This window comes from Triturus cristatus, chromosome 2_1 (genome assembly GCF_964204655.1).
Source record: "Triturus cristatus chromosome 2_1, aTriCri1.1, whole genome shotgun sequence".
Classification (NCBI taxonomy): Eukaryota; Metazoa; Chordata; class Amphibia; order Caudata; family Salamandridae; genus Triturus; species Triturus cristatus.
In genome coordinates, this window is record NC_140581.1 from 346839291 (window position 1) to 346866076 (window position 26786).

The following is a 26786-nucleotide window of genomic DNA, read 5'->3' on the forward strand; positions in this document are numbered from 1 at the left end:
GATACTAGATACCCATCCACTGATTCCTATCTATATATTGTGAGCTAGACATACACTAATACAGTCACTCACACATGCTGTTACTCATCATTACATCAGTATAATATCCACTCATACACCTATACATACATTCACACAGTGCTACTGATCCATAGAGTTACTCACACATCTACTCAGCCATGCCAAAAATCAATCACACACCCATGTACTCACCTATGCATATATATAGACACCACTTGACTTATTTATACACACACCACCTCCCTTATTTATATAGATACTAACATATACTTACTCTGTTATACAATCACTTATACAAGTACACATTAATTTATGTAGACACTCTTGCAATCACTGTCTTTCACGTATAGTCAATTATACACTCCAACACTCACATATACTGTCTAAAAACATATATAGTTACTCACATATATACAACTTAGACATCAATTCACTAATCAACACACCTGTACACACAGTCAGCTACCCATACAGCCCTTCCAAGATGCACTTTTGAATCTATACAACCAGTAAATCAGCCATTCAGACATGTATGCACAGAGTCATACACCCCCCACCCACCCACATAGATACTCAGACACCCATACAGATACTCATACAATCAATCAACAACCCATATAGACACTGATGTAGCTACTCACCAACCCATGCACCTGCTTACACACCAACTGAGAGACTAATATAGACATTCACACAGTTTAGTCACTAACCCATGCATTCAGTAACATACGTTCAATCAGTGACTTATACAGTCAGTCATGCATCTACTAAATAATCCATTCAGGCACTTCTACATCCACTCATTCTTCAATAGACCTTGGCATAGATATATATGAAAAATATTTGAACTTTACAGAAACACACATTCACTGGATGATGTCATCAGTGATGTCATTTGAGATGTCATGAATGATGTCATGAGTGATGTCACTGACCATGTCATGAGTGATGTAACATGTGACGTCATCACCAGTGCATTGCGGGCGCGCGAGTTATAGGTAGCTCAACTAACTATAACAGGCGAATTTCTCTGGTTTTATATGAGTCAAATGTCCAAGTAACTATAACATCCCTGAAACCTATGGTTTGTTCATTGAATATAGATAGATAGATAGATAGATAGATAGATAGATAGATAGATAGATAGATAGATAGATAGATAGATAGATAGATAGATAGATAGATAGATAGATAGATAGAAAGATAGATAGATAAATGTTTGAGGTATGTGCAGCTGTAAATACACATGCTGTACATACTCCTGCCATCTAGTGTCGGGCCCGAACGTCTGCAAGTTCTTTTTCTTCGGAGAAGTCTTTCGAGTCATGAAACATTGGGTGCATGGTCTCCGGTTGGTAGTGCACATGAGCATCAACTCCATTGTTAGATTTTTTTCTTTCCACTAGTGGGTTCGGGCATGTGTCCCTGTGTTTCGGATTAACACCGTCATGGTGCTCTTCTCAGCCTTCATGGGTTCCTATACCTCTGGTGGTATTTCCGTTTGTGGGCCTATTACAAACATCTTGAGTCTACGTATGCATCCCTCATTTCGAGTGACATCTTGGTCATTTTCAGCCCTTCGGATCCTGCCCCATCATGTCTCCTCCAAATTCTCGAGAATCCCTCAACTGTGATGGAAGGAACATCCTTCAGATACTGTCCTCCCTGTCACACAAAGTACCGCTGGACCGATCTTCATCAGGTCTGTAACCTCTGCCTCTCTCCCGAATGTTACAAGGCCTGCTACAACATCTGCCACTATTTTTGCTCAAAGAAAACTTCCCACGACAGCAGGGCACATTGCCTCGAGATGTCATGGAGATGACACACCTGACCTCGTTGGTACCTACGATGTTGAGGGGGAACAACATGCATAGGCATCAGCTGCTGATGAGGAGGTTTTCTTGTCCGACCCCAGCTCTGATCAGGAGATCGTGGACATTCCACCAGCACAACTCGTCATGAGTACGCCTCCCCCTCCCCATCCCCTTGGTACCACTCGAATGTCAAGCAGTCCTCTGCAAATAGATATCAAGCTGTTCTAGACCCACAGAGCTTGGCTTCTGGGTCATTACTTCCTGCAGGCCATAGTTGGCACCATACCTCCCAGGCAGATGCAATAGGTAGCCTTGGCTCGGCACCGAAGAAACCACCAAAACTCTGCGCAGCCTGCATCAACCTTGTGCCAACCTGGCTGTCGCAGCCAAAACCCTCTGCATCAAAACCGAAATCGTCGCTGGCCCTGAAGACTCCAGCATCGGCGCTGAAGCGCTTGGCGCTGACAACAGTCGAACTGGTCCTGCAGAAGCTCCAGGAAAAGATTGACACTCAGCAACAACATCTTGTGATACATCCCTACATGGGCTAGACCCCCACCTGCCCACCGGTGGCTGCTCCACAAGCCACCAAACGCCAGCTACGCTTCAAGGAATCCTTCAATGTCCCTCTTCTGACAAAGCACAGAAAGAAGTCGGACAAAGCCAACAGTCCTATGCCGAATATTCAGCCACCACCAATCCCTACTTCTCCAACTAGACCACATAGTTTGCCATCCCCGCCTCACTCACCAGCTGACCCCCTCTCATATACACCTTAGAGGGTTACCACACACACACAGGGGAACAGAAGGGAGGGGGATACTCTAGATACATCCCCGCATCATGATGCCTGGGATTCATATGACGTGGGCCCTTCAGGGGACACTGATCCTAACTTGTACCCAGCCTGCCCGTCCCCTCCTGATGACTCCACATCTTACCACAAGCTTGTATCCAGGGCAGCCTCATACCACAAGGTTGATATGCTTGTCAAACCCATAAAAGAGGATTTCCTTTTTGAGACCCTCTCCAGTCTCCACCACCCACCATTCGATCGAATATCTGCCTATGCTCAAGTAAACAAATTGATGCCGCAGGCAAAAGAGTTGTGGGGCAGACAGTGAATCATTTGCAAATTGCCAATTCCATTGGTTTGCTCTCACATTATAACCGCATTCACTGGGACGAAATGGAGGAGCTACTCCAATAATCCTCAGATGAGGTCAATAAAACAGGACATGAGATAGTATCCGAGGGCAAACTTATCTCTAACTCCACCATTCAGTGTGCTTTGATACCACTGACACCGTGGCAAAGGTGTCAATTCAAGTATGCTCCTCCGTATCTCCAGCTTTAAGTCAGATGTCCGGCAACACCTGATCAACATGCTGTTGGATGGACAACACCTGTTCGGACCACAGGTTGGGCGCCCCGTAGACACCCACTCCTTGTGGGTCCTTTCGCCACACACCCTATCATGGAGGCTCAAAGACCACCTCACCTGAAGCCGCCACAACTTTACTCCCCTAGAGGCTATATTAAAGGGTCATACCGGGGCAATAGCGTCAACCGTAGATGTTTACTGCAGCCTATCCCAACATACCACCCCACAAATACAGACTCTTCCCAGTACACCGACATCTGCTCAAAGCAGAGGTCTCAGCACTCCTTCTCAAAGGGGCCATAGAGTTGGTCCCACACCATTTGCAGGGCTCGGGAGTCTACTTGCTCTACTTCCTGATTCCCAAAAAGGATGACTCCCTCTGCTACTTGGGCTCACCAGCACTGGTTCATGACTCATCAAGAACTCTCAGTGGTTCGGCCCAAGATGCTCCCTGATAGGCCAAACATTCTCATACAGAACCATGGCGAAATCAGGCACCCAAATATCAGGTCACTCAAACTTGTGATCTGGCTCCTGAGGTCCCAGAATACAGGTACCTCCGTCTACCACCGAATGCATGAGCATCCTGAAAGAAGCACGCAGGCAAACCACACAGGCCTGTTACACTACCAAATGAAAGCTCTTTATTCATTACTGTCATTCCAGACAAATTAACCCTTTGACACCCAGGGGCCAGGATTTAGTCTTTTATCTGCTGTACCTGCAGGTGTGTGGTCTAGCCGTCACTTCCATTTGTCTTCACCTGGCAGCAGTAGAAGCATATCATCTGAACAGGTAACACATCTCCTCTTCAGGATACCAGTCATTAAGGCTTTCATGGAAGGCCTCAAGTGAGTCGTCCCACCTCGGGTTCCTCTGGCCCAAATGTGGAATCTCAAAATTGTTCTCACAAGATTTATGGGCCAGCTTTTGAGCCTCTCCACTCCTGTCCCCTCCATTTTCTCTCCTGAAAGGTGGCTTTTCTCACTGCCATCACTTCTCTCAGGCATGTTAGTGAGCTCCAGGCATTAACACTGTAAAAAATGTTATTTCAATTACACTTGGGTTGTCATCTTCACAAATACCAAATTCCTCCCAAAAGTGTCTACTAGTTCCACCTCAACCAGTTCATTGATCTTCCCGTTTTCTTTCCATAACCTGGTTGCAAAACAGTCTCTCTATACCTATGACATAAATTGAGCCCTCATGTACTACAAAAATAGGTCAAATCCTTTTAGAAAGACGCAGAAATGAGCGGAGCTTGGCTGGCCTGAAGATGACCGCCTAGTATGTGTGCTCCTGTATCCTCCATTATCCTGCACCACCGTGCCATCTATTGCTCCCTGCATCGCCGCTTTAAGCGCCCCATTGTACACCGGCGCCCCTCTTCATGACCAGATCTTCACAGGAAAATGGTCCCAGGAACATAAAGTGGTTCTATGCGGCCTGCTTCACGGCTGTGACGAGCCATGCATGGTGAGGCTTGCATCAAGGACTGCCTCACTGTAATCCTTTCCTGTCCTCAGTCGGAGCCCCCGGTGCCCAGAGGGGGTCTCCACACTGTTGTGAGGCAGACTTCAGGGGCTGTTGAGGCTGTGGCAGCTGGGGGTGGTCTGACTGGCTGCGGCACCCGGCAACGTAGGGTGTACATCACCTGGCCCACTCCGGAAAAGGGGGCTTACTCTGTCCTGTGGTCTCCCATGCAATTTCAAGCCCTTGAAGGTGAGTGGTACCATGGGGGCCCTGGGGATATCTATCAACATCACTACACTACTGCACTCTGAAGGGCCCGGAGGGTGCCCATTTAATTATGATATTGTCACACACCGTGGCGAGGACTATTGGTTTCCTACATCCAGTGGCATGAATTCAACAAACGGAACTGGCGATCTCACTCTTCTTGCGGCACACTACTGGAGCCCCTGGAAATCCGAGGGGGCCCTACAATATTAAAAATGCCCCACTGACTGTGCCTGGAGCGTCCAATGGGACCAATATCTGCTTGCCACACCTCATTGGGCAGTGTCAGGTCCCTGTGACTGGCAGTTCCAACAATAGTAAGGCGGGGGTCCTGGCTCACACCGACTAATGGGGCTGACTCTGCCTTGCAGTCTGCTCATGGTACAGTTACAGGGAGGACAAGCGATAGACCGAAGCTCCAGGGGCCTACGCTTAAATCCAGTGCAGCACCACAACACGACTTAAGGCCTTTTGCGATCCAGCCACATCATACCTGTCTGAGCATACAGCTGTCTAATATGGAGTCCCCTACATGATAAATAAATGTGGTGCCTGTTAATGGTGTGCTGCAGGCAGGCTGTTCTGCTGGTTGCACTCTGAGGCACTGGTGCAGGCCCCCACTTAAGCTACGCTATTCACAACAGAACCCCAGACGTAGCACCAGGGGAACTCCTCAGTCATAGTGACCGCTGTTTACAACTACCATAACTGTGGTTCTTGCTTCCTAGCAGGAGTACAAGACTGGGGCAACTTGATGAATCTTTGACCACCCTCTTGCATTGCCCTACACATACGAAAGTAAATAACTCAGACTCTACACTTGCACAGGCCTGACCAGCATTGGCCAGAATGGGTAAAATCGATAAAACACAGCCTAAGCTACAGTTAAAATAGAGAAAAAACCCCAGGCTGTGAGAGGATGAGTAGTGGTACCTGAGACAAGTGAAGAGACCGCCGGGTCTGAGGCGAACTGTGCCAGATCTTGAGAGCCATGCAGCTCAGTCTCACCAAGACTGATCAGAATATCGATGCCCTCTCGTACACTTTGATAAACATGCAGAGTGCCTAGACATGGTTGAAAGTGGGTGTCAGAAGCTGAGGATGAACAGGTCTTGATGTTGGGGACACAAAAGCACGTCCCTGTAACCTTTGTTTTTTTTAGTGAATTTCGAAGTTTTTTTAAAAATTCAATTTGACTAACTATAACGTCCTTGCAACCTTTTGTTTTTTTCAATTAATTTCTAAGGTTTTTTTTAAATGCTAATTCCTAACTGTAACATCCTGTAACTCTTGTGTTTTTAGTTGATTTCTAAGGTTTTTTAACTAGCAGTCAAATTTGCAGAGTGGTGGAGAAAGGGGCCGGCCCTTCGACCAGCTCTCAGGAATTCCGCTGCTTAGGACTTACAAGAGGTACCAGGAGAGCTTCATGGCCCCCAAGGTCCCTCTGGAGCAAAGGGGACTTTATCTCCCAACTAGTAGTGTGCCACGAGGCACGTTTACAGAGTGGTGGACAAAGGGGCATGGCCTGTGACAACCTCTCAGCAATCCTGCTGTGTGGGACTTACAGGAGGTAACAGGAGAGGTAGGGGGACAAGTACCCCTCCTATTACCTCCTGTAAGTCCAACACAGCAGGATTGCTGAGTTCTGAGAGCAGGCTATGCCCCCTTTCTCCACCACTCTGCAAACTTGCCTCCTGGTACACTCTTGGTTGGGGGATGAAGTCCCCTTTGCTGCTGAGGGTCCTTAGGGGCCAACAAGCCCACCTATTACCTCCAGTAAGCCCCAAACAGAGGGATTGCATGGAGGTGGTTGCAGGCCATTCTCCTTTCTCCACCACTCTGCAAACGCGTCTCCTGGTGCACTACTATTTGGGGGATGAAGTCCCCTTGGCTCTTGAGGGTCCCTTGTGCCAAGTACCCTTCCTGTTACCTCCAGTAAGTCCCACACAGTGAGATTACTAAGAGGTCTTCAGAGGCCACACTCGCCTTTCTTCAACACAATGCAAACGCGCCTCCTGGCACACCACGTGAAGTCCACTTTACTTCTGAGGGACTTTGGGGGCCAAGAAGCTCTCCTGGTATGTCCTGTAAGTCCTACGCAGCAGAATTCCTGAGCTCTGGTTGGAGGCCCATCCCCCTTTCTCCACCACTCTGCAAATGCAACTACTAGTTATAGAAGCATTTGCAATGTAGTAGGTCTCGCATTTGTTAGCGCTATTGGCGTTGTAATTGTAAACGTTTTTTACTGATGTTTTTTGGAGTGGAGTGGATGTATGTTGTGTGTATTGAAATTATGTGGTATGTTGTGCAGTGAAGTTATGTGGATAAAAAGTATGTGGTATTTAGTGTATAGGAATTATGTAGAGTGGGATTATTTGTGATGGAGAGTAATTATGTGGTATCGTAGTCTGTGTTATGGAGTGGTAACCTCAGGTTTAGTCTTCCTCATTTCCATAGAAGCTAAACTACAAACTCAATGAAACATAGAAAGAAGGAACCACTGAGGAGCACTTCTGGACTTAGTCAGAGGTGTGAGCAGGGCCACTGGAATTTTGCAACGGTTTGGCTGCACCAACGTTCGCACTATTATACATTATCCGCATTTGTCACATAATCCATCATCTGCTGCATAATGTGCAGATTTTAACAAAAAAAACCTTGTTTCTAGCTCAAACGGCTCAAACATTACCAAAAATGCAGCGACAAGTGTTATAGCGTGGTGAAAGGCCCTTTGCAAACCTAGAATGGTCACTTCTTACTTATTGCTAAATGTGGGTGTTAAATTGGTTCTAATGGTGTGCAAACCACTCTTGCTTGTTTCTGCACCTCTCTTGCCTCTTTCTGCACATCTCTTCTGCTTTCTGCACCTCCCTTCTTTCTGCAACTCTCTTGCCACTTTCTGCACCCTGTTCCCTCTTTCTGCACCTCTCTTGCCTCTTTGTTCACTTCTCTTGCCTCTTTCTACACTCCTCTTACTTCTTTCTGCACCTTTCTTGCTTCTTTCTACACTTCTCTTGTCTCTTTCTGCACCTCTGTTGCAAATGTCTGCACCCCTTGTGCCACTTTGTGCACCTCTCTTGCTTATTTCTGCACCCCTCTTGCCTCTTTCTGCACCTCTTTTTTTCTGCACTTCTGTTGCCTCTTTCTGCACCCCTCTTGCCTCTTTCTACACCTCTGTTGGTTCTTTCTGCACTGCTCTTGCTTCTATCCGCTACTCTCTTGCACATTTCTGTACCCCTCTTGCCTCTTTCTGCACCTCTTTTGCTTTTTCTGTACTTCTTTTGCCTCTTTTTGCACCCCTCTTGCCTCTCTCTGCACCTCTGTTGGTTCTTTCTGCACCTCCTTGCCTCTGTCTGCACCCCTGTTCCCTCTTTCTGCACCTCTTTCACCTGTTTCTGCAAGTCGCCTGCCTCTTTCTGCACTTTTCTTGCCTCTTTCTGCACCTCTGTTGCTTCCTTCTGTACTTCTCTTGCCTCTTTCTGCACCCCTCTGGTCTCTTTCTGCACTCTCCTTCCCTCTTTGTGCAGCCCTGTTGCCTCTTTCTGCACCTGTCTTGCCTCTTTCTGTACCTCTTTTGCTTGTTTCTGTACTTCTTTTGCCTCGTTCTGTACCCCTCTTGCCTCTTTCTGCAACTCTTCTGATTCTTTTTGCACTCCTCTTGCTTCTTTATGTACCTCTTGCAAATTTTTGTAACCCTCTTGCATGTTTCCGCACCCCTCTTTCCTCTGTCTGTACCTCTCTTGCTTCTTTCTGCACTTCTCTTGCCTCTTTCTGCATCCCTCTTGCCTCTTTCTGCACCTCTGTTGGTTCTTTCAGCACTGATCTTGCTTCCTTCTGTACCTCTTTTGCAAATTTCTGTACCCCTCTTTCTGCATTTCTCTTGCCTCTGTCTGCACCCCTGTTCGCTCTTTCTGTACCTCGTTTGCCTGTTTCTGCAACTCAAATGGGAAGTGCAAGCTGTCAAGTTTAAAGGTCTGCGTGGTCTCGTGACTGAGGTATATGTCTACCTGTACATGTATTCTTACATGTGGTATGCATCTGAAGATGCATACCACATGTAAGAATACATGTACAGGTAGACACCTACCATCTGAAGCTTTTTAACCTACCATCTGAAGATGGTAGGTTAAAAAGCTTGTAACTTCTCGTATAGGTGGCCAAATCTCAGTTCTGCTCTGTCATTCGGTTGCACAGGCAGACATGTCTTATGTATATATGTGTTATAGAGCCCCTCAAATATAGTACTGGATACCCATGTGCCCTGTATTGTGAGCAGAAAGAAATGCATACATCTTTTTGTACACAAATTTATAGAGTATGTTGTTTCAAACACAGGTATTCAAGTATTTGTATGTTTTTTTCATTTAACATGTCACTAGGTAAAAGCAGAGACACGCATGCATACCTTCACAAACTTGGTCAGACTTACAACAGTGATATGCTTAGGATCGCTGTTTTATATTTGGTAGCCCTAACATTCTGAGCAGTCGATTAATAGTGAATCTTCAAGAGAAAAGTGAGGTTTGAGACATCTTAGTAGAAGGATTAGTGATTAGGCTACTTTGCAGGAGTCTGTTCTAAGGTACAGTCAAAGTAGGCCTCTTTCTGCACCTCTGTTGGTACTTTCTGCACATCTCTTGCTTCTTTTCATACCTTTCTTCCTCTTTCTTCACCTCTGTTGCATCGTTCTGCATTGCTCTTGCTTCTTTCTGTACCTTACTTCCTATTTCTGCACCTCCCTTGCCTCTTTCTGCACTTCTCGATTCTTTCTGTGCCTTTCTTCCTCTTTCTGCACATGTCCTGCCTATGTAGGCATAGTTAGAAATTAGCATTTCAAAAACTTTAGAAATTCACTGAAAAAACCATAGGTTTCAGGGACGTTAAAGTTAGTAATTAGCATTTAAAATACCTTTGAAATTTACTGAAAAAAAAATAGGTTTCAGGGGCATTAAAGTTAAGGATTTGAGTTTTAAAAACCTTAGAAATTCACTGAAAAAACCACAGGTTTCAAAGACGTTATAGTTAGGCTGACATTTCACTCGTACAAAACCAGAGAAATTCGGACCTTATAGTTAGTTGAGCCAACTATAACTCGTGCCCTCCGCAATGCACTGCTGATTAGGTCACATATTACATAACTCATGACAAGGTCAGTGACATCACTGATGACATCTCAAATGACATCACTGATGACATCATCCATGTAATATCTGATGAACCTCCTCATGACCTAATATAACCTTTCATACACCTACTCTAAAATACAGACTACCATTCTCAAAACCATAGACACACCAGTTCTGGTTATACATACCCACTCACAGATTCATAGGTCTTCACACACATCCACTCACCCATAGTCACTCATATACGCAGTCACTTATCGATATAGTCACTGATATATGCACTCATACACCTATACAGATACTCACACACCGCTGCTCAACCATAGAGTTACTTACGTATCAAGTAACTTAAAGAGTCAATCACACTGCCATTTACTCACCTATACAGTCATACACACACCACCTCACTTATTCATATAGCTACTAACACATACTTACTCTCTTATACAATCACTGACACAAGCATGCACTCATCCATACATCCACTCTCACATACAGTCACTTATTTATTCCAACACTCACATATATTGCCTTTCATATATGTAGTTACTCATACATATACCGCTGAGACATCCTTTCACTCACCCATACAGCCCTTCGCAGGCACACTCATGAACCCATACACCCACTGAATCACCCACTCACATATTCATGCAGGGAGTCACACACCACCCCCACCTACCTACACAGACACTCAGGCACCCATACAGTTAATCAGACAACCAATCAATAACCCATATAGACATTTATGTACCTATTCACCAACTCATGCAGCCACTTAAACACCAACTGACAGACTGATATAGACATTCACACAGATTAATCCCTCACCCATACATTCACCCAGACACTTATCATTTCTCACTTATACAGTCAGTCACACACTGACTGAATTATCATATGTATATCACATTCTTAAACTTTTTAGAAACACTCACAGTTACTAGATGATGTCATCAGTGATGTCATTTGAGATGTCATCAGTGATGTCACTGACCATGTCATGAGTGATGAAATATGTGACGTCATCAGCAGTGCATTGCGGGGGTGCAAGTTATAGTTAGCTCATCTAACTATAATGGCCGAATTTCTCTGGTTTTGCACGAGTGAAATGTCAGCCTAACTATAACGTCCTTGAAACCTGTGTTTTTTTCAGTGAATTTCTAAGGTTTTTTAAATGCTAATCCCTAACTATAACGTCCCTGAAACCTTTGGTTTTTTCACAGCATCCTCCATCTTACTCATTTCCTGTTGCAGTCACTAGGTGTGATGGGAAATGTAGTTTATCAATGATAACTGCACAAATGATTTTCCTTAGAATCTTTATAGCACTTTCGTGATTGTAATATACGTGAAATGTATTATTAAATAATAGTGTATTTTTTAAGAAAACTATAAAAGAAGTGTTAAAAAAGAGTGAGATTTCCGGTATGATTTTTAAGTGACATCTATTCAATCAATTTAATAGCTTCATAAGTTTAACAACTGATACCCTTTCATGAGTTATTGTTGTTATAATCAAATGGGCAAAGAGAACCCCTCCAGTTTAGAGAGTTTAAACTGCTTTAGATCCAAGTACCCTATATGCAGAGTTTATTGTCTCATATGTATTAATGGGACATTTTGTACATCTTTACATGTTCTCATTTCTGAGTCTTACATCCAGCAATGAAATTGTATGAATTGGACTCAACTTCACTATTACAGACTTATGATTCATTTGATGTGATCACTATGTAGATCTACTGTTATGTAGTGTCCTAGGGTTTATAAAGTACTATTATTTGAACCCTTTGGTGGGTATCACTCGTACCGGTAAAAATATAAGTGTGATTGTGATGTAAGTGTATCAATTTTCAATTTTCATACTACTCCAGACAAAACCAACTGAGAAGTCAATTAAGCAAATTCAATTTTGATTTAAACCCAATGGTGTGAGGGTTCGCAGAGCCAGTATATGCCGGGACTCTTTACGTCTCACTTTCCGTTCTCGATCACCTCCTCGGCTGTGTTGGTCAATTCTCTCAATCCCATAAAACCTGAGTTTTTTCAACTCCCCTTTATTATGAAGTTTCATATGCTTGGCCACAACAATGCTGCCTTCCTTGTTTACATTTGCTCTTACATGTGCCAAGATTCTCTTTTTCAGTTAATAAATACTACTCCCTACATATTTTAGTTCACATGGACATTCCATATTATATACCACATAATTGACTTTTGCATGTGATATTTTGATTTATTATCCATTTTTTTTCCTCCTTTGTTATTTGTTTTGTATTTACAGGTATTTGGCATACCTTGCAGTTGTTACATTTAAAGAACGCCGTTTGTTTCAACCAATTGGTTGTTTTCTTCTCTTTTGGTTTTATCCTTTAGGTATCTTGCTCCTCGAAAGGTAATGTTGGGGTTACCTAATAACTTGGCCAATGTTTGATCCAATTGTAATATGTTCCAATTTTTTTTCTTAGGCTCTTTCTAATCCCCTTTGCCTCTGTTGAGAATGTTGTTATGCGACGAATTGCATCAGTTTTTTCACTTATGTTTTGTTCCTTTTTCTGCATATTGTCCGCTCAAGATTTCTTTGGATCTTGTGTAGACCTTCTCTGATTATTTGCTGCTTATAGCCTCTTTTTCTGAATCTCTGATTTGTTTCTTTAGTATGTTTTACCACTTCTTCATCCTGTGAGCATATTCTGCGAATCCATAGGAATTCACCTTATGGGATGCTATTTATTAAGGTTAATTTAGGAAAGCTTTCAGCATGGAGAACTGCATTAATTGTGGTTTATTTTCTGGGAAGGGTGGTATGAATCCTATTGTCTTTGATATATATCTCTGTATTAAGGAGGGTCACTTTCGAATGTCTAATTTTACGTTACGGGGCCACACCGCCAAAGAACGCTAACATTTCCAGCATAACCGAGCCAAGTGCAAGTATATATATATATATATATATATATATATATATATATATATATATATATATATATATATATATATATATATATATACACATATATATATAGTATCCTTTTCAAAATTAAAACAATCTCCACAAGATAGTTAACACCACCAGGTCTTTAATTCTCAGTAACGCGTTTCACCTGGCACAGCAGGCTTGCTCACACACTGAGGTGTGGGACAGATTTACATATATACTGTAGATAACACAACAGAGAAATCGGACTTTGTTAGGATAGTCCTACTTTGGTAGTCTCTATGGTGGCCATATTGGAACGGTATTTAGTTCCGAAAGTTACACTCTGTGAACACTTGTTAAATATTAGGAATGCGTGGGCAAATAGTATATTAGAAATTATTGACTTAATGCCCCAGAATTTATTGATACAATGCGCAATTCCAATAGTAATTTTGTAATAAATGCATAGTGCTCTTCTTACATATATACATATGCTCTCGACATAGTGCCTGTATGTTCTATTCAGAGTAGCCATTCATACATATGGCCAAGCCACGATGTCTGATATTCTCAAGTTCTAAGAAGTCCCACATATGTTTAAAGCCAAACCGAAAATACTGTGAATTCATGAACAAAATTATTTACACTATAGTGATACCCTAATTCCCTTCTATGTAAAAGAATATTTGTACAGATAAATAGAACATAAATGTAATATTATGAACAAATAGATCTCTTATCTGTATTTTATAACACGTGCAGTCTTCATCACTTAATGTGTAACGTGAAGAAAAGGTTAGGGGAGAATCTCGAGTCCATTCTGGAGTCGGACCCTTCTTTTCCCCCTGTGATTAAAATACAAAGAAAAGAAACATCAATTAGTCTAATGGTTTAGGTTAAAAAATAACATTTTCAAACATAATCCACAATGCATTGTTGTTCTAGCATTTATCAATTCTGCTCTTGTACTTATACACCTCAATACACCTGTGCGTAACTGTAACTGTTCTCTTTTTTAAATATAATTGCTGATTGTGCTTTTATTGACAAATTTCGATTAATTTCTGTAATGGTTTTAATTAACTACATGCTATAAAATGCTACTTACTTACTCATAATTGTAAATTGCCATTCTCTCGTTGGGATTAATAAAGTGCATAGTGCGTATGTACCATTGGCCATGGTGCCTCTATCCAGTCCTTTTGCTGAGTTGCCACTTGTGACAAGATATGTCCATACTGGAATAAAGCATCAGATTCAAGATTGCGTCAATTCTGTATAGGATTATACAATACTAATGATAATGATCACTGTTCCGTGAATATTCTCAGAGGTTAACCAACAAATATAAAACATGAAACAAGTGCAAGTACATAGAAAGTGACATACTGTATAGCAATGTGCTTAAGTGCAAACTAAAAAACCCTATAATCTAAAGGGATTAAAGGAACAGCAGTATATTGTAAGAAGATTCTAAACAAGAATACTCCCCCAGATGTTCCTCCCTAATACTCAAAAGTAGCTTACCCATAGAAAAATTAAACTAATGGAAACTAACATAATGAAATTGCCTCTCGTTCTGGGTGGCATAATAGCTACATAAAGGAAAAACAAAGCTATCCTCCACATGACTATATAGAAATCTTATGGAAGTAAAAGGCAATCACAATGCTTATTCTCTTACTATGATTCAAAACACTTTCAGCCTGAAAGACGCTAATGGCTCTCTGCAGGATTACAGAGGTTACCACCATTACAAGTCACTGTAGGCATTGATCAGAGAAAATTATTTCAGAGAAAATTATGTAATTCCGCTCCATTGTTGAGTCCACTCGTCATTCTAGAGTCTAACTCTAATATGAATTTCGACTCTAAGCATCTGAGTATCTTTTCCCTGTTGCCTCCTCTTCTCAAAAGAGGCACTGCCCCAATTACATAATGTTTGAGGCAATTCAGGTCATTGTTATGGACTGCTTTAAAATGCCTAGTCACAGGATACATGGTATGGGAGTTCACTATCGCCCTTAAATGTTGGATTATTCTTACATGCACTTGTAATTTCGTGCTCCCTACATATTGTAAACCACATGTGCTTGTCAACACATAGACTGCAAATTCAGTTTGGCAGTTATAGATCCCCTTTAATTGATTAGTTGTGGGTCTAATTACAGATTATTGGAATGTGTTACTGCTGAATTTGCATGCCCTGCAGGAACTGCACTTAAAAAAACCATTTTTAAGTGCCCACCATGTGGTCTTGGACTTTGGATCACCTGATGGTATCTCAGGACTACTTCTGACAAGAGCACTGCTCATAGATGTTGCCCTTTTAAAAGTTAATGTAGGTTTTGGCGGTAACAATTTGCCTAAAATCATATCCATTTTAACTATGGGCCAACGATTGTTGATAATTGCTCGTTGACTGCCTAATCAATGGCTTTTCTGTCTAGTTGTGCATTAAATTGTAAATTCAGTACATTGTCATTGTCATTGATACTGTTAATGAACGCTATGGCACTTTCATGTGAACCTTCCATACAATAAAACTGTTGTCAATAAATCGCATCCAACTCAAGACATGAGCTTCCCAGTTTTTTCTGTGGACAACCCTGAGAACCTGCTCCTCCCACTGGCCCACGTGCAAGCATGCGTAACTATGGGAGAAGCAGACTCCCAGGGTGACTCCTGGGAGCTGCTGATAAACATCCTTGTTGAATAAGAAGAAGTTATTATGGAGGCAAAATTCAATCATTTAAAAAATCATTGCATTATGACTATACTTATCAATTGTTATTTTCTTCAGATAGAACTCAATTGCCTGTAAACCATCTGAATGGTTAATACAAGTGTATAAGGCACTGATATCGGGAGTGATTGAAATACAATTGTCCGACCAAGGTGCATCTCTCATTTTGTCCAAGAAATCACTAATGTCCCTGATGTAGGAAGGTAGTGCTATGGTCAGATCTTGCAGAAAAAAGTCAACATATTGAGACACTTTTTCTAATAATCCCCCCTTGGCTGATATTATCAGCCTGCCTGGAATAGGTGAAATCTTTTTGTGTATTTTCGGTATGAAGTGCAAGACAGGAGTAATAGGGAACTCTAAATAAATTCATTATTTGAGATCAAACCTTCTCTGTTGTTTGAAGGTTTCTTTCACCAATTTTAACTGGTTGTAATGAGACTTTTTGTAACACGCTGTGTCATCTAAATGTTTATATGCTTCTACAAGATACCCGTCCCTAGGCCACAGGACAATATTGCCTCCTTTGTCGGATTTATTGATGATCAACTTGCTCTGTTTCTGTAACTTTTTTATCAGCTCATGATACTTCTTATCACGAAATGTGATTTTTGGCGGTCTTTCGTCGAGTCTTTAATTGCAATGTTTTGAGTTCTTCCACCACGACATCGTGAAAAATGTCAATAGCATCTCGAGGAATTACTGGTATGAATGACGAAGAAGGTTTAAAAGGACTGGACTTAGTGGATGCTAGATTATTTCCGGCATTTTGCAGTAGCTCCTGTGTGCCTTGTGCTGAATTGTCATCATTGCTTTCTATTGCCAATGCATCCAATATATGTAGAGCTGGACTGTCAGGTATTAAAAGATTGGAGTGGGTAGATGTATTATTGAAAATTATATATCCAACATTTTCTTGAGATTTTTTAATTATAAAATACTTAGTCAACATCAATTATTTGATGAATTTGAAAATGTCCACACATGTTTGAACATAGTTAAAATTGCTTGCAGGGGAAAAGGAAAGGCCCAACAACAAAATCTAAATCTCTGCCTGATCTAATTGTACATTTGACAAATTAATAACAGTATCGGTGTTGCTTTTTTCTTTTTCTTCCACCGGTTGTTTTGTTGTCTCCTGCCTCTTATGGTTGACGAATCCTCGCGAATTTTTCAAAATAGGTGGGGCGCTACGCTCCGCTCCTACCCTGAAAGTCTCGGGGGGATTCGTCAAGTGGGGGCTGAGATAAAAGGGGGGTCCCAAAACGCGTTTTTCCCATGCATTTTTCCATAGGACCTTTAGACACAGCTACAGCCCGAACGGCTGAACAGAATTACTTGAAATTTGGCAGAGAGGTAGTCCTCAGGTCAAGGAAGTGCCTTTTGTAGGTTTGGTGTAAATCTGTTCAGTAGATTCTGAGAAAATAGCCTTTAAATCAATATATATATCTGAGCCAGCTTACGGTGCGCTTACGGTACGCTTACCGTACGCGTACGGTGGCGTGCGCGAGCGCGATTCTGATTGGCCCTTAGATCTTAGTAAACATTCGAATCGGTCGAAACCAGGAAGCGGCGGCCGCCATTTTCTCTCTCGCACTCTGAGGGGGGAGCTGATAAACAAATGCCAAAAACATATAAAGGGGCTGTTTAGACAGCGCCCATGCACATAACCATGTTAGTTGAGTCTTCAAAGATCCCCCAAGGCAAAAAACGGTAATTTTTTATTTTTCGAAAATTTCACCGATTACGCTTACCGTACGCTTACCGTACGCGTACGGTAAAAAATTATTTTTAAAAAAAAAAAACACTCTCTCCACCCCGTGTGCAAATGGTGGCCGAAGGCCCCCATTTGTGCATGGCATATATGAGCACAGCATTTCCCCAAACAATTTCAACAGATTACCTATCACAAGGAAGCGCATAATATGTCCTCCATGTGCGCACGGTGCGCGAAGCGCATCGTGCGTACATGGCCCATCTAGCGTAACGTGGGCACGCGGTGCGCGTAGCGCACCGCGTGCCCACCGTGCGTGCACGGCACTAACTGTGTAAAGTGGGCGCGCGGTGCGCGAAGCGCACCGCGTGCTCACTGTGCGCGCACGGTGTGCGAAGCGCACCGTGCGCGCACGGAACGAACTGCGTTAAGTGGGCGCGCACGCCACGAATGGCGTAAAGTAACTTAGCATTTAAAAAACCGTACAAATTCACTGAAAAAACCATAGGTTTCACACACGTTATAGTTAGAAATTAGCATTTAAAAAACCTTGCAAATTCACTGAAAAAACCATAGGTTTCACACATGTTATAGTTAGCGGAAATTTTACTGATAAAAAACCAATGAAATTCCCCCGTTATAGTTAGTGCAGGAAACTATAACTCACGCGACCGCAATCTTCTGCTGATGACATATGTGTCTTTATGAAAAAAAAATATTTGTAATATATGTATAGCTAAAAATTTATGGAAGAAGACATGGGCAAATAAGTGTCTAAATACAGTATTAGCATCAGCAGAGGATTGCGGTCGCGTGAGTTATAGTTTCCTGCACTAACTATAACGGGGGAATTTCATTGGTTTTTTATCAGTAAAATTTCCGCTAACTATAACATGTGTGAAACCTATTGTTTTTTCAGTGAATATATATATATATATATATATATACATATTTATATATATATAGATAAAGAAAGAAGAAAAAAATAATTCACAACGTGTGGCCGCCTCATGCTTGGAGCAACTTTCTGATGGATTTATAGCGGCCCACTCTGGCCGCGAGGAAGCTCTGCTGCATATCGAGCAGATCCACAGCGCTGAGGAAAGTGTGCGCTGAAGGAACGATGTGTCCGGATTGGTAAGGACATGAAAAAGCATGGTGTGCTCAGTGGAGATGAAAGCAATCCACTATGGTTTTAAAAGAGCGATAACGTTTGGGGGCATGGCAGCGCACAATGGTAATAGCAATGGCTGGAGAACTCTATTTTTTAGAATGCCGTCTGAGTACACGCCCATTGGGGCGGGATATTTAAAACCTTGCAGGTGCGGGGTGAACTTTGCTGCCAATCTCCTTTTTGCTGATGTCAGTGAGCAAGGGCTGTGCGAGCCCGAAACGCGTTTGGCGATGAAATATTTTCAAAAGGCAAAGTTGTGATTATGCTAATTGACACTGTTGTACTCCGTGCAGTCCTCCAATAAAAGGAAAAAAATCACAACGTGTGGGCGCCTCATGCTTGGAGCAACTTTTTGATGGATTTATAGCGGCCCGCTCTGGCTGCGAGGAAGCCCTGCTGCATATCGAGCAGATCCACAGCGCTGAGGAAAGTGTGCGCTGAAGGAACGATGTGTCCGGATTGGTAAGGACATAAAAAAGCATGGTGTGCTCAGTGGAGATGAAAGCAATCCACTATGGTTTTAAAACAGCGATAACTTTTGGGGGCATGGCAGCACACAATGGTAATAGCAATGGCTGGAGAACTCTATTTACCAGAATGACGTCTGAGTACACGCCCATTGGGGCGGGATATTTAAAACCTTGCAGGTGCGGGGTGAACTTTGCTGCCAATCTCCTTTTTGCCGATGTCAGTGAGCAAGGGCTGTGCGAGCCCGAAACGCGTTTGGCGATGAAATAATTTCAAAAGGCAAAGCTGTGATTATGCTAATTGACACTGTTGTGCTCCGTGCAGTCCTCCAATAAAAGGAAAAAAATCACAACGTGTGGGCGCCTCATGCTTGGAGCAACTTTCTGATGGATTTATAGCGGCCCGCTCTGGCCGCGATGAAGCCCTGCTGCATATGGAGCAGATCCACAGCGCTGAGGAAAGTGTGCGCTGAAGGAACGATGTGTCCGGATAGGTAAGGACATGAAAAAGCATGGTGTGCTCAGTGGAGATGAAAGCAATCCACTATGGTTTTAAAACAGCGATAACTTTTGGGGGCATGGCAGCGCACAATGGTAATAGCAATGGCTGGAGAACTCTATTTACCAGAATGCCGTCTGAGTACACGCCCATTGGGGCGGGATATTTAAAACCTTGCAGGTGCGGGGTGAACTTTGCTGCCAATCTCCTTTTTGCCGATGTCAGTGAGCAAGGGCTGTGTGATCCCGAAACGCGTTTGGCGATGAAATAGTTTCAAAAGGCAAAGCTGTGATTATGCTAATTGACACTGTTGTACTCCGTGCAGTCCTCCAATAAAAGGAAAAAAATCACAACGTGTGGGCACCTTATGCTTGGAGCATCTTTCTGATGGATTTATAGTGCCCGCTCTGGCCGCGAGGAAGCCCTGCTGCATATCGAGCAGATCCACAGCGCTGAGGAAAGTGTGCGCTGAAGGAACGATGTGTCCGGATTAGTAAGGACATGAAAAAGCATGGTGTACTCAGTGGATATGAAAGCAATCCACTATGGTTTTAAAACAGCGATAACTTTTGGGGGCATGGCAGCGCACAATGGTAATAGCAATGGCTGGAGAACTCTATTTACCAGAATGCCGTCCGAGTACACGGCCATTGGGGCGGAATATTTAAAACCTTGCAGGTGCGGGGTGAACTTTGCTGCCAATCTCCTTTTTGCCGATGTCAGTGAGCAAGGGCTGTGCGAGCCCGAAACACGTTTGGCGATGAAATAATTTCAAAAGGCAGAGTTGTGATTATGCTAATTGACACTGTTGTACTCCGTGCAGTCCTCCAATAAAAGGAAAAAAATCACAACGTGTGGGCGCCTCATGCTTGGAGCAACTTTCTGATGGATATATACATATATATATATATATCCCCGGGGCTTGGGGGTCCGTAACGGACCCCCTATTTTAAATATTTAGTGCCCCGGGGAGGTGGTGGTCCTCGGGGCGTGTGGGGGGGCTCGAGCCCCCCCACACAGGTATTTTATTTATCAAGCAAGTCCCGGGGGGTGGCAGCCCTAGATATATCTAACTTTTTACTTTTGAATATCTTAGGTACTACTGAACGGATTTACACCATTTAACCAAAAGGCACAAGTGTGAACCAAGGGCAACCTCTTTGCCAAATTTGGTGTAAATCCGTTCATCAGTTCGGGCTGTAGCTGCGTCAACAGGTCCTATGGGAAATTGCATGGGGAAAAATGCGTTTTGGGACCCCCTTTTTTCTCGGCCCCCGCTTGACGAATCACCACGAAACTTTCAAGACACGAGCGGACCGGAGCTGTCCAAAAGTTTGGAAACTTTCGCGAAGATTCGTCAACCGCGCCAAAGTTATTCCCAATAGATTGTTGTGGATTTCCTATGGAAAATAGGCCCTAACTATCTACTGGCGGCCAGTAGATAATATATATGTATATATATATATATATTTATATATATATATATATATATGCGCAAAATTGGCCTGTCTTAGGGGTGACTATATATATATATATATTACCTACTGGCGGTTGCCAGTTGGTAGCTATAGTTAGGACCTAGTTTCCAAAGGAAAAACGTTTTTTGATTTGCATTGCATTCAAATAAAGTCTTTTTTAAATGTAGACCATTTTCCTTAAAGGAAATCGGGCTGTAATATATAAATACAACCACAGGCATGGTGATCTGCTGATTCCAGCAGGCCTCCTTTCCTGTGAGGGTATCCATTACAGTTAATTTGCAATTGGTAACCCACCTCCTTGTTAGTAATGAGGAAGGTCGAATTGTATCCCATTCCATATGATGATTTTTGAACCAACCTAATAGTACATAATTTAGTTTGCAAAAAATAAACAAGTCTTTGTTCTTCTCACCCAAAATCCTTTAAAATATGCTTTCAAGTTCTAAAGAAAACAAAATGGAAACAGTAAACTATGGTTTGTGCAATTATTGCGGTCCTCCCTAACAAAATGTGATCACAGAGGAACCACAAGAAATGCTCCAACTGCCTAGTCAAATCTAGCAGTTCTCCAAATGGATAAGCTTTTTAAAGGGCTGTTGCAGTATCCAAGTAGGAATAATGATGGTATTAGAAATAGGCCCACAAAAGGTTGGCTACAATGGTCTGGTAGTGGCTCTTCCCTCTTTTAAACTCCCCTTTCACCTAAGCATAGTATTTACGCCATTCTCTTCAAAATATAGCTATTGCTAATTTAAAGAAAGGACATCACTGTACCCCCTCGTATAGATCTGTAACTGAATTCATGCTCTGTGGAGTCTTGTCAGCATTTTTAGATGTTTCCGGAAATTAAAAGAGGGAATTCTATGAAATCAACACAGTTGCCAATATTTATCAGGTTGCTCAATGTTTATCTCAGATAGGAAGATCTTTCTTCATTTATAGTATTTTTTGTAATCCTTGCAGGGTTTCAGATGTCTGTGCCCAACCATTGTCTGATTCCAGAAACAGAGGCACATTAAACTGGCTTCTTCAAAGGTGGAAGACAGGGAGACAATTTAGAACTTGCTCCTGTCTCCAACCTTTAAGGTGTTTCTAAATTCTATACAACAGCACTGTCAGTTCTGAAAAATAAATACTGATATTAATTACATGAATTAAAGTGTCTTTTTTCAGAAATCTTCAATGAAAGCATGCAAAATGTATATAGAAACCACACAGTGTCAAGGGCTCAAAATACAGATAAACATAACTATCAATATCTGCCTCAGCAGACTCAGTTGTCTACATACATTTGTTCTGCTGGCAGTTTAAATCATCAAAAAGGTTTAGCGTCAATGAACATGAACTTGAAATATGCCAACTCAGATATGCACAGTGCCCTTGATAACTACATAGTCATCAGGTAAAGCATAATTGTTCAATTGTTCAGCATTGAGCGATCAAGGTATCACCTTAGTTGAGGACACAAAATCAAAAAAACAAATTATTTTATCTCATCGAGCCTAAATCTAATTTGAGCACTGATTCTGATGTTGGATACACTGGTTTCAACCATAACTGTACAAAAACACTTAATGTTATTTTACACTGACATCAACCACATCAACATGGTATGGAATTTCAACCATAGCGCTTCATTTCATTAACTCCATATTGGTGAGCATGTTACTTACCTGTAATAAAGGTTTTTCAATGTGTTTCTTTTATAGATTCACATTCTGCCCATTCACACAATGGGGAACATACAGAAATGTACTGCCTAGGCATTTACATCACTCAGAAATAGTTGGCATAACACAATTATATAAAGAAAGACCATGGTGATGACGCCATCGTGGATCTTTAATTCATACACATTCATGCTCATGTCTTAACCTGTTCGTAAGAAAACATAATGTGCTTCATAATCCAGACCATTTGATAAGCAAAGTCTATGTATCGACATTTAGTAAGTATACTTACAGGTAAGTAACATTTTACTTTTATTGCATGAATGCTTGGTTCTAGTGGGATTTAAGAAGTAAATATAGGACTAAGGGCCTGATTTATATGTTGATAGAGAGGGTACTCCATCACAACGGTGACAGAGTTACCTCCCTGCCAACATAGTGGTTTGCCTACCCTATTTAGATGCGAACGGACCTTACATTTGGCCACAACAGTGATTACTCTGTCTCCACCATGGTAAAAACTTTTCCAGTACCCTGACGGAGTAAGGGCCATCCGAAAATTGGCTATATGTCCATCAACCCAATTAGAATGGGTGGACTGATAGGCCTTTTTTACTGTTCATCACCACCAGGCAAACGCTGGCGGTTAGGGACAGTAAAAAACAAAAAATGCCCCCATTCCCTTGGGACATCCCTCCCATGGCGACAGGGCATTATCTTTTTTTATTTTCAAAAAGAAAATCCTGCTTTGGAATTTTCTTTTTGAAAATAAAAAAGAAGCAACTTTGGTGCAAGGCTCTATCATGTTGGAAGAGCCTTGCACCAAACTGGAAAAAGCACTGGCAGGAACTGCCTTGACGGCGGTTCCTCCGAATGATTTATAAATGACTGCCATCTTGGTGGTCATTTCTTAAGTCGATAGGTGGCATCTCCGCCATGGTGATGAGGAATTTACTTCATCACGCTGGTGAAGATATGAGCTGTCCTATGAAATATAACTTGGACCCTAAGTAAGAGTGCTTATGTCTACACTGGAGAATTTAGAGGACAAAACTGTGCATTTTTCTCTCTATATTTCCTAGCTTAGAACAGGGGCTTGTGGCCTTTCCATAATGATAAATCTCAGACAGGCCAACACAGTATTGAATTCAAACTGAAATACAGCATATTAATTATATTCACAGGAGCCTTCTGATGCAGTAAACTCTCTGAATCTGCGCATTGACATAGGTCTTCAAAACGCTGGCACCAAACCCGTGCTCAATCCATACTCTTCAACATCCAGCGAATACTTTGTAAGTATAGATTGTCTACTTAGCAATCTTGGATTCAGTGAATTGCTAAATGAAAATGCATTACGGCATGCAATAATAATATTAACAATAAGAACCATAATAAGAATAATATGTTTTTATATACTGCTACAGACAGCACTTTTGCCATTTCTACGCTATGTGAATAAGATGTCACGTTCGCCCCAATTTAATGGTACACAATCAAATTAGGAGACAACTGAACAGCTGTGGGGAACAGTGGTTACTTTTCATGTTAGCCCATCTATAGATTCATGTAGCTCACTCTTCAAGTTGAATGACCTCTATGCTATAAGGGAGGGAGACATGCAAAGAAGTGGTTTAAGAAGAGCCAGCTGGTAGCCAGAAAATGGCTGGTTTCCTTTCTAGTAGAAACAAGCATTTGCAATGCAATAGGTCTCACATTTACGAGAGTTTGAGCTACTGGCATTGTAAATGACAATACCTTTTATTTATGTGTTGTTTTTAAAACAGATAAATAAAAGGCATTGTCATTTACAATGCCAATAGCTTGAACTCTAGCGAATTAGAAGACCTATTACATTGCAAATGCGTTGGGCACCTGTACTATAAAGATTATTTTTTTAAAGTGTTAGGAGAGAGGGTGCCCTACCTGTAACAGCAGGCAGGACAAAGCGATTTGAGAAAATAGTGCTTGGAGGCTGTAATTAATGCCTACCGAGTAACAACACGAATAACAGGGGGTGTCCTCATGGGGGGTTACAAAATGAGACAAGGCGGTACTAAGGAGGGACTAATAAGCCTATTGACCAATGAAAAGCCACAGTTTACAATGGACAATAAAACAAGTCAATGGAAAATATTGGCGGAGAGTGGGCAGAGCTTGAAGTTCATACCTGAATATAGCATGCCTTGCAGAGCAGCACATGCGCTGCCCAGGTTTGACCTAAAAATGACTACTAGAAGTTCACTCTAAAAGTAAGGCATCCAGGCTAAGGGTCTGGATGTAAAATACAAACCTGACCTCAGAAATCACATGTAGAGATTACTGCGTGCTTGGTTTGCTGTCTAATGACCTCTTATGTGAATTATATATAATTAACAAGAACGCATATTATGATGGACATGTTAGTGGGCAACAAACTCCCTTAAGGTAATTGAGCTTTGTCTGGAATTTATAAGCATTATACATATGCGAACAATAGTCGATGTTTTAGAACCAACAGTGAATCATTTGTAGCAGAAGGGCCCGAATCACCAAGAAAGTCATGCATGTGTGCAGTATATAATACGTGTACTATGACTGCAGAAGTCTTACAAATGTCACTACTTATGCACAGATCAAGTGATGGACATACAAAAATGGAGTAGGCCTCGTTTCATCTATATCTCCTATGCAGATGCTCTGAATTGCATTTATTTTAGCATGCTTACAAACAAAATGCTGTAAATTCAGAAATCTATTTTCATCAGTCTTCATAAAACATGTTTTCTATTAAATGTTTTTCTTCCTACACATACACTTCAAAATTGAGGATTTTGCATGCAATTTCTCGCACTTGCTGCATCACTCACGCCTGAACCATTTCTATATACATTCAGGTGTTCAGATCACAGATGTGCAGAATGCTGTATCAAATGAATTACAGATTTTTGTCAACACCAAAAAAGTTCCAGCTGAGTAGTTGTTCACTTAATTTTATAACATTCCTCTGAAATCTTCTCTCCACACTCCCCTAGAAACATGAACCTCTACACATAGAGAAGACACTTAAACCTTTGAAAGTAATGCAAACCTTGAATACTTAGCGCTGATTACAAACCTTTGTGATTCAGGCTCAAAAATTCCAGTTGATGAAGGTGCTTTCAGACTTAGCCCAAAAGTTAATCTTCCAGAGTCTAGGTCTCATGCTGGCAAAACTTCAAAAGTATCCCAAGCTCTTGAGCTGTCTAAAGTAAAATCAGAAGCCCGTATAAACCTCATGCACTTGGTTTTAAGCAAGGACAGGTGTCTTGCTACAAACCAACACAGGTGACTTAGTTTATTTATGCATGCGTTTTGTAAAACGCCGGTTGTCGGTTTACAATAACTCCAAAACGCTCTTTGCACAGACATCAAGGTGCGGAAAAACATACAGTAAACAGTTAGTCGTTAGGGTCCTAGCAGGATAAGGTGAAAATCCAAATCCACCATTCATGGCCGTGATATTCCTTATAATGAAATAACAACTTAAATGTTAAACTATTATCTCAAATTCCAAGTATACTTCTGCGCAGGCAGTTAGTTCTCATGCAAATAAATGGTATGCCCAATGCTTAATTTGAGCCGGTGCTTTCCGGTGCTCAGCACAGGCACTTAATTGATTTCCGGTGCTCATCTAATTTAGAGATTAGCAGAACAACGGTTGTTTAGGAATACAATATACATTAAAATTGCTAATACCTGCCTCCCCAGCCATTCCATTAGCTTTGGGGACCTTGAATAATCTGAACTGTCACATTTACATGTGAGAGAGATGGTTAGTAGTTGTTTTGGCAGCGATGATAAGGGCGATGGGTGGTGCAAGCTGCAGTGGCGTCCTGGTCAGAGCCCTGGCACTTAATATTTTACAAATTAAGCACTGGGTATGCCCTATCAGGTACCTGAGACAAAAAGGCACATTACTGTGTTTTTTTAAAGCTTCCCTAGGCACCGAGTCCACTTTGTATTTTTGGCTACTTCAGGTTGAATCTCTGATCAGAAACATGGT

The 26786-nt window shown here is 41.9% G+C and overlaps 1 protein-coding gene across 1 annotated transcript in view; it reads left to right on the top strand.

Annotated features, from left to right (window-relative positions):
- Window positions 1–26786, top strand: part of ITGA2 (integrin subunit alpha 2) — a 596388-nt gene that overhangs the window by 393890 nt on the left and 175712 nt on the right. Inside the window, exon 18 of the mRNA XM_085631250.1 lies at window positions 23947–24057. Within this exon, the coding sequence (XP_085487376.1) occupies window positions 23947–24057 (111 nt within the window). The remainder of the gene's footprint in view (window positions 1–23946; window positions 24058–26786) is intronic.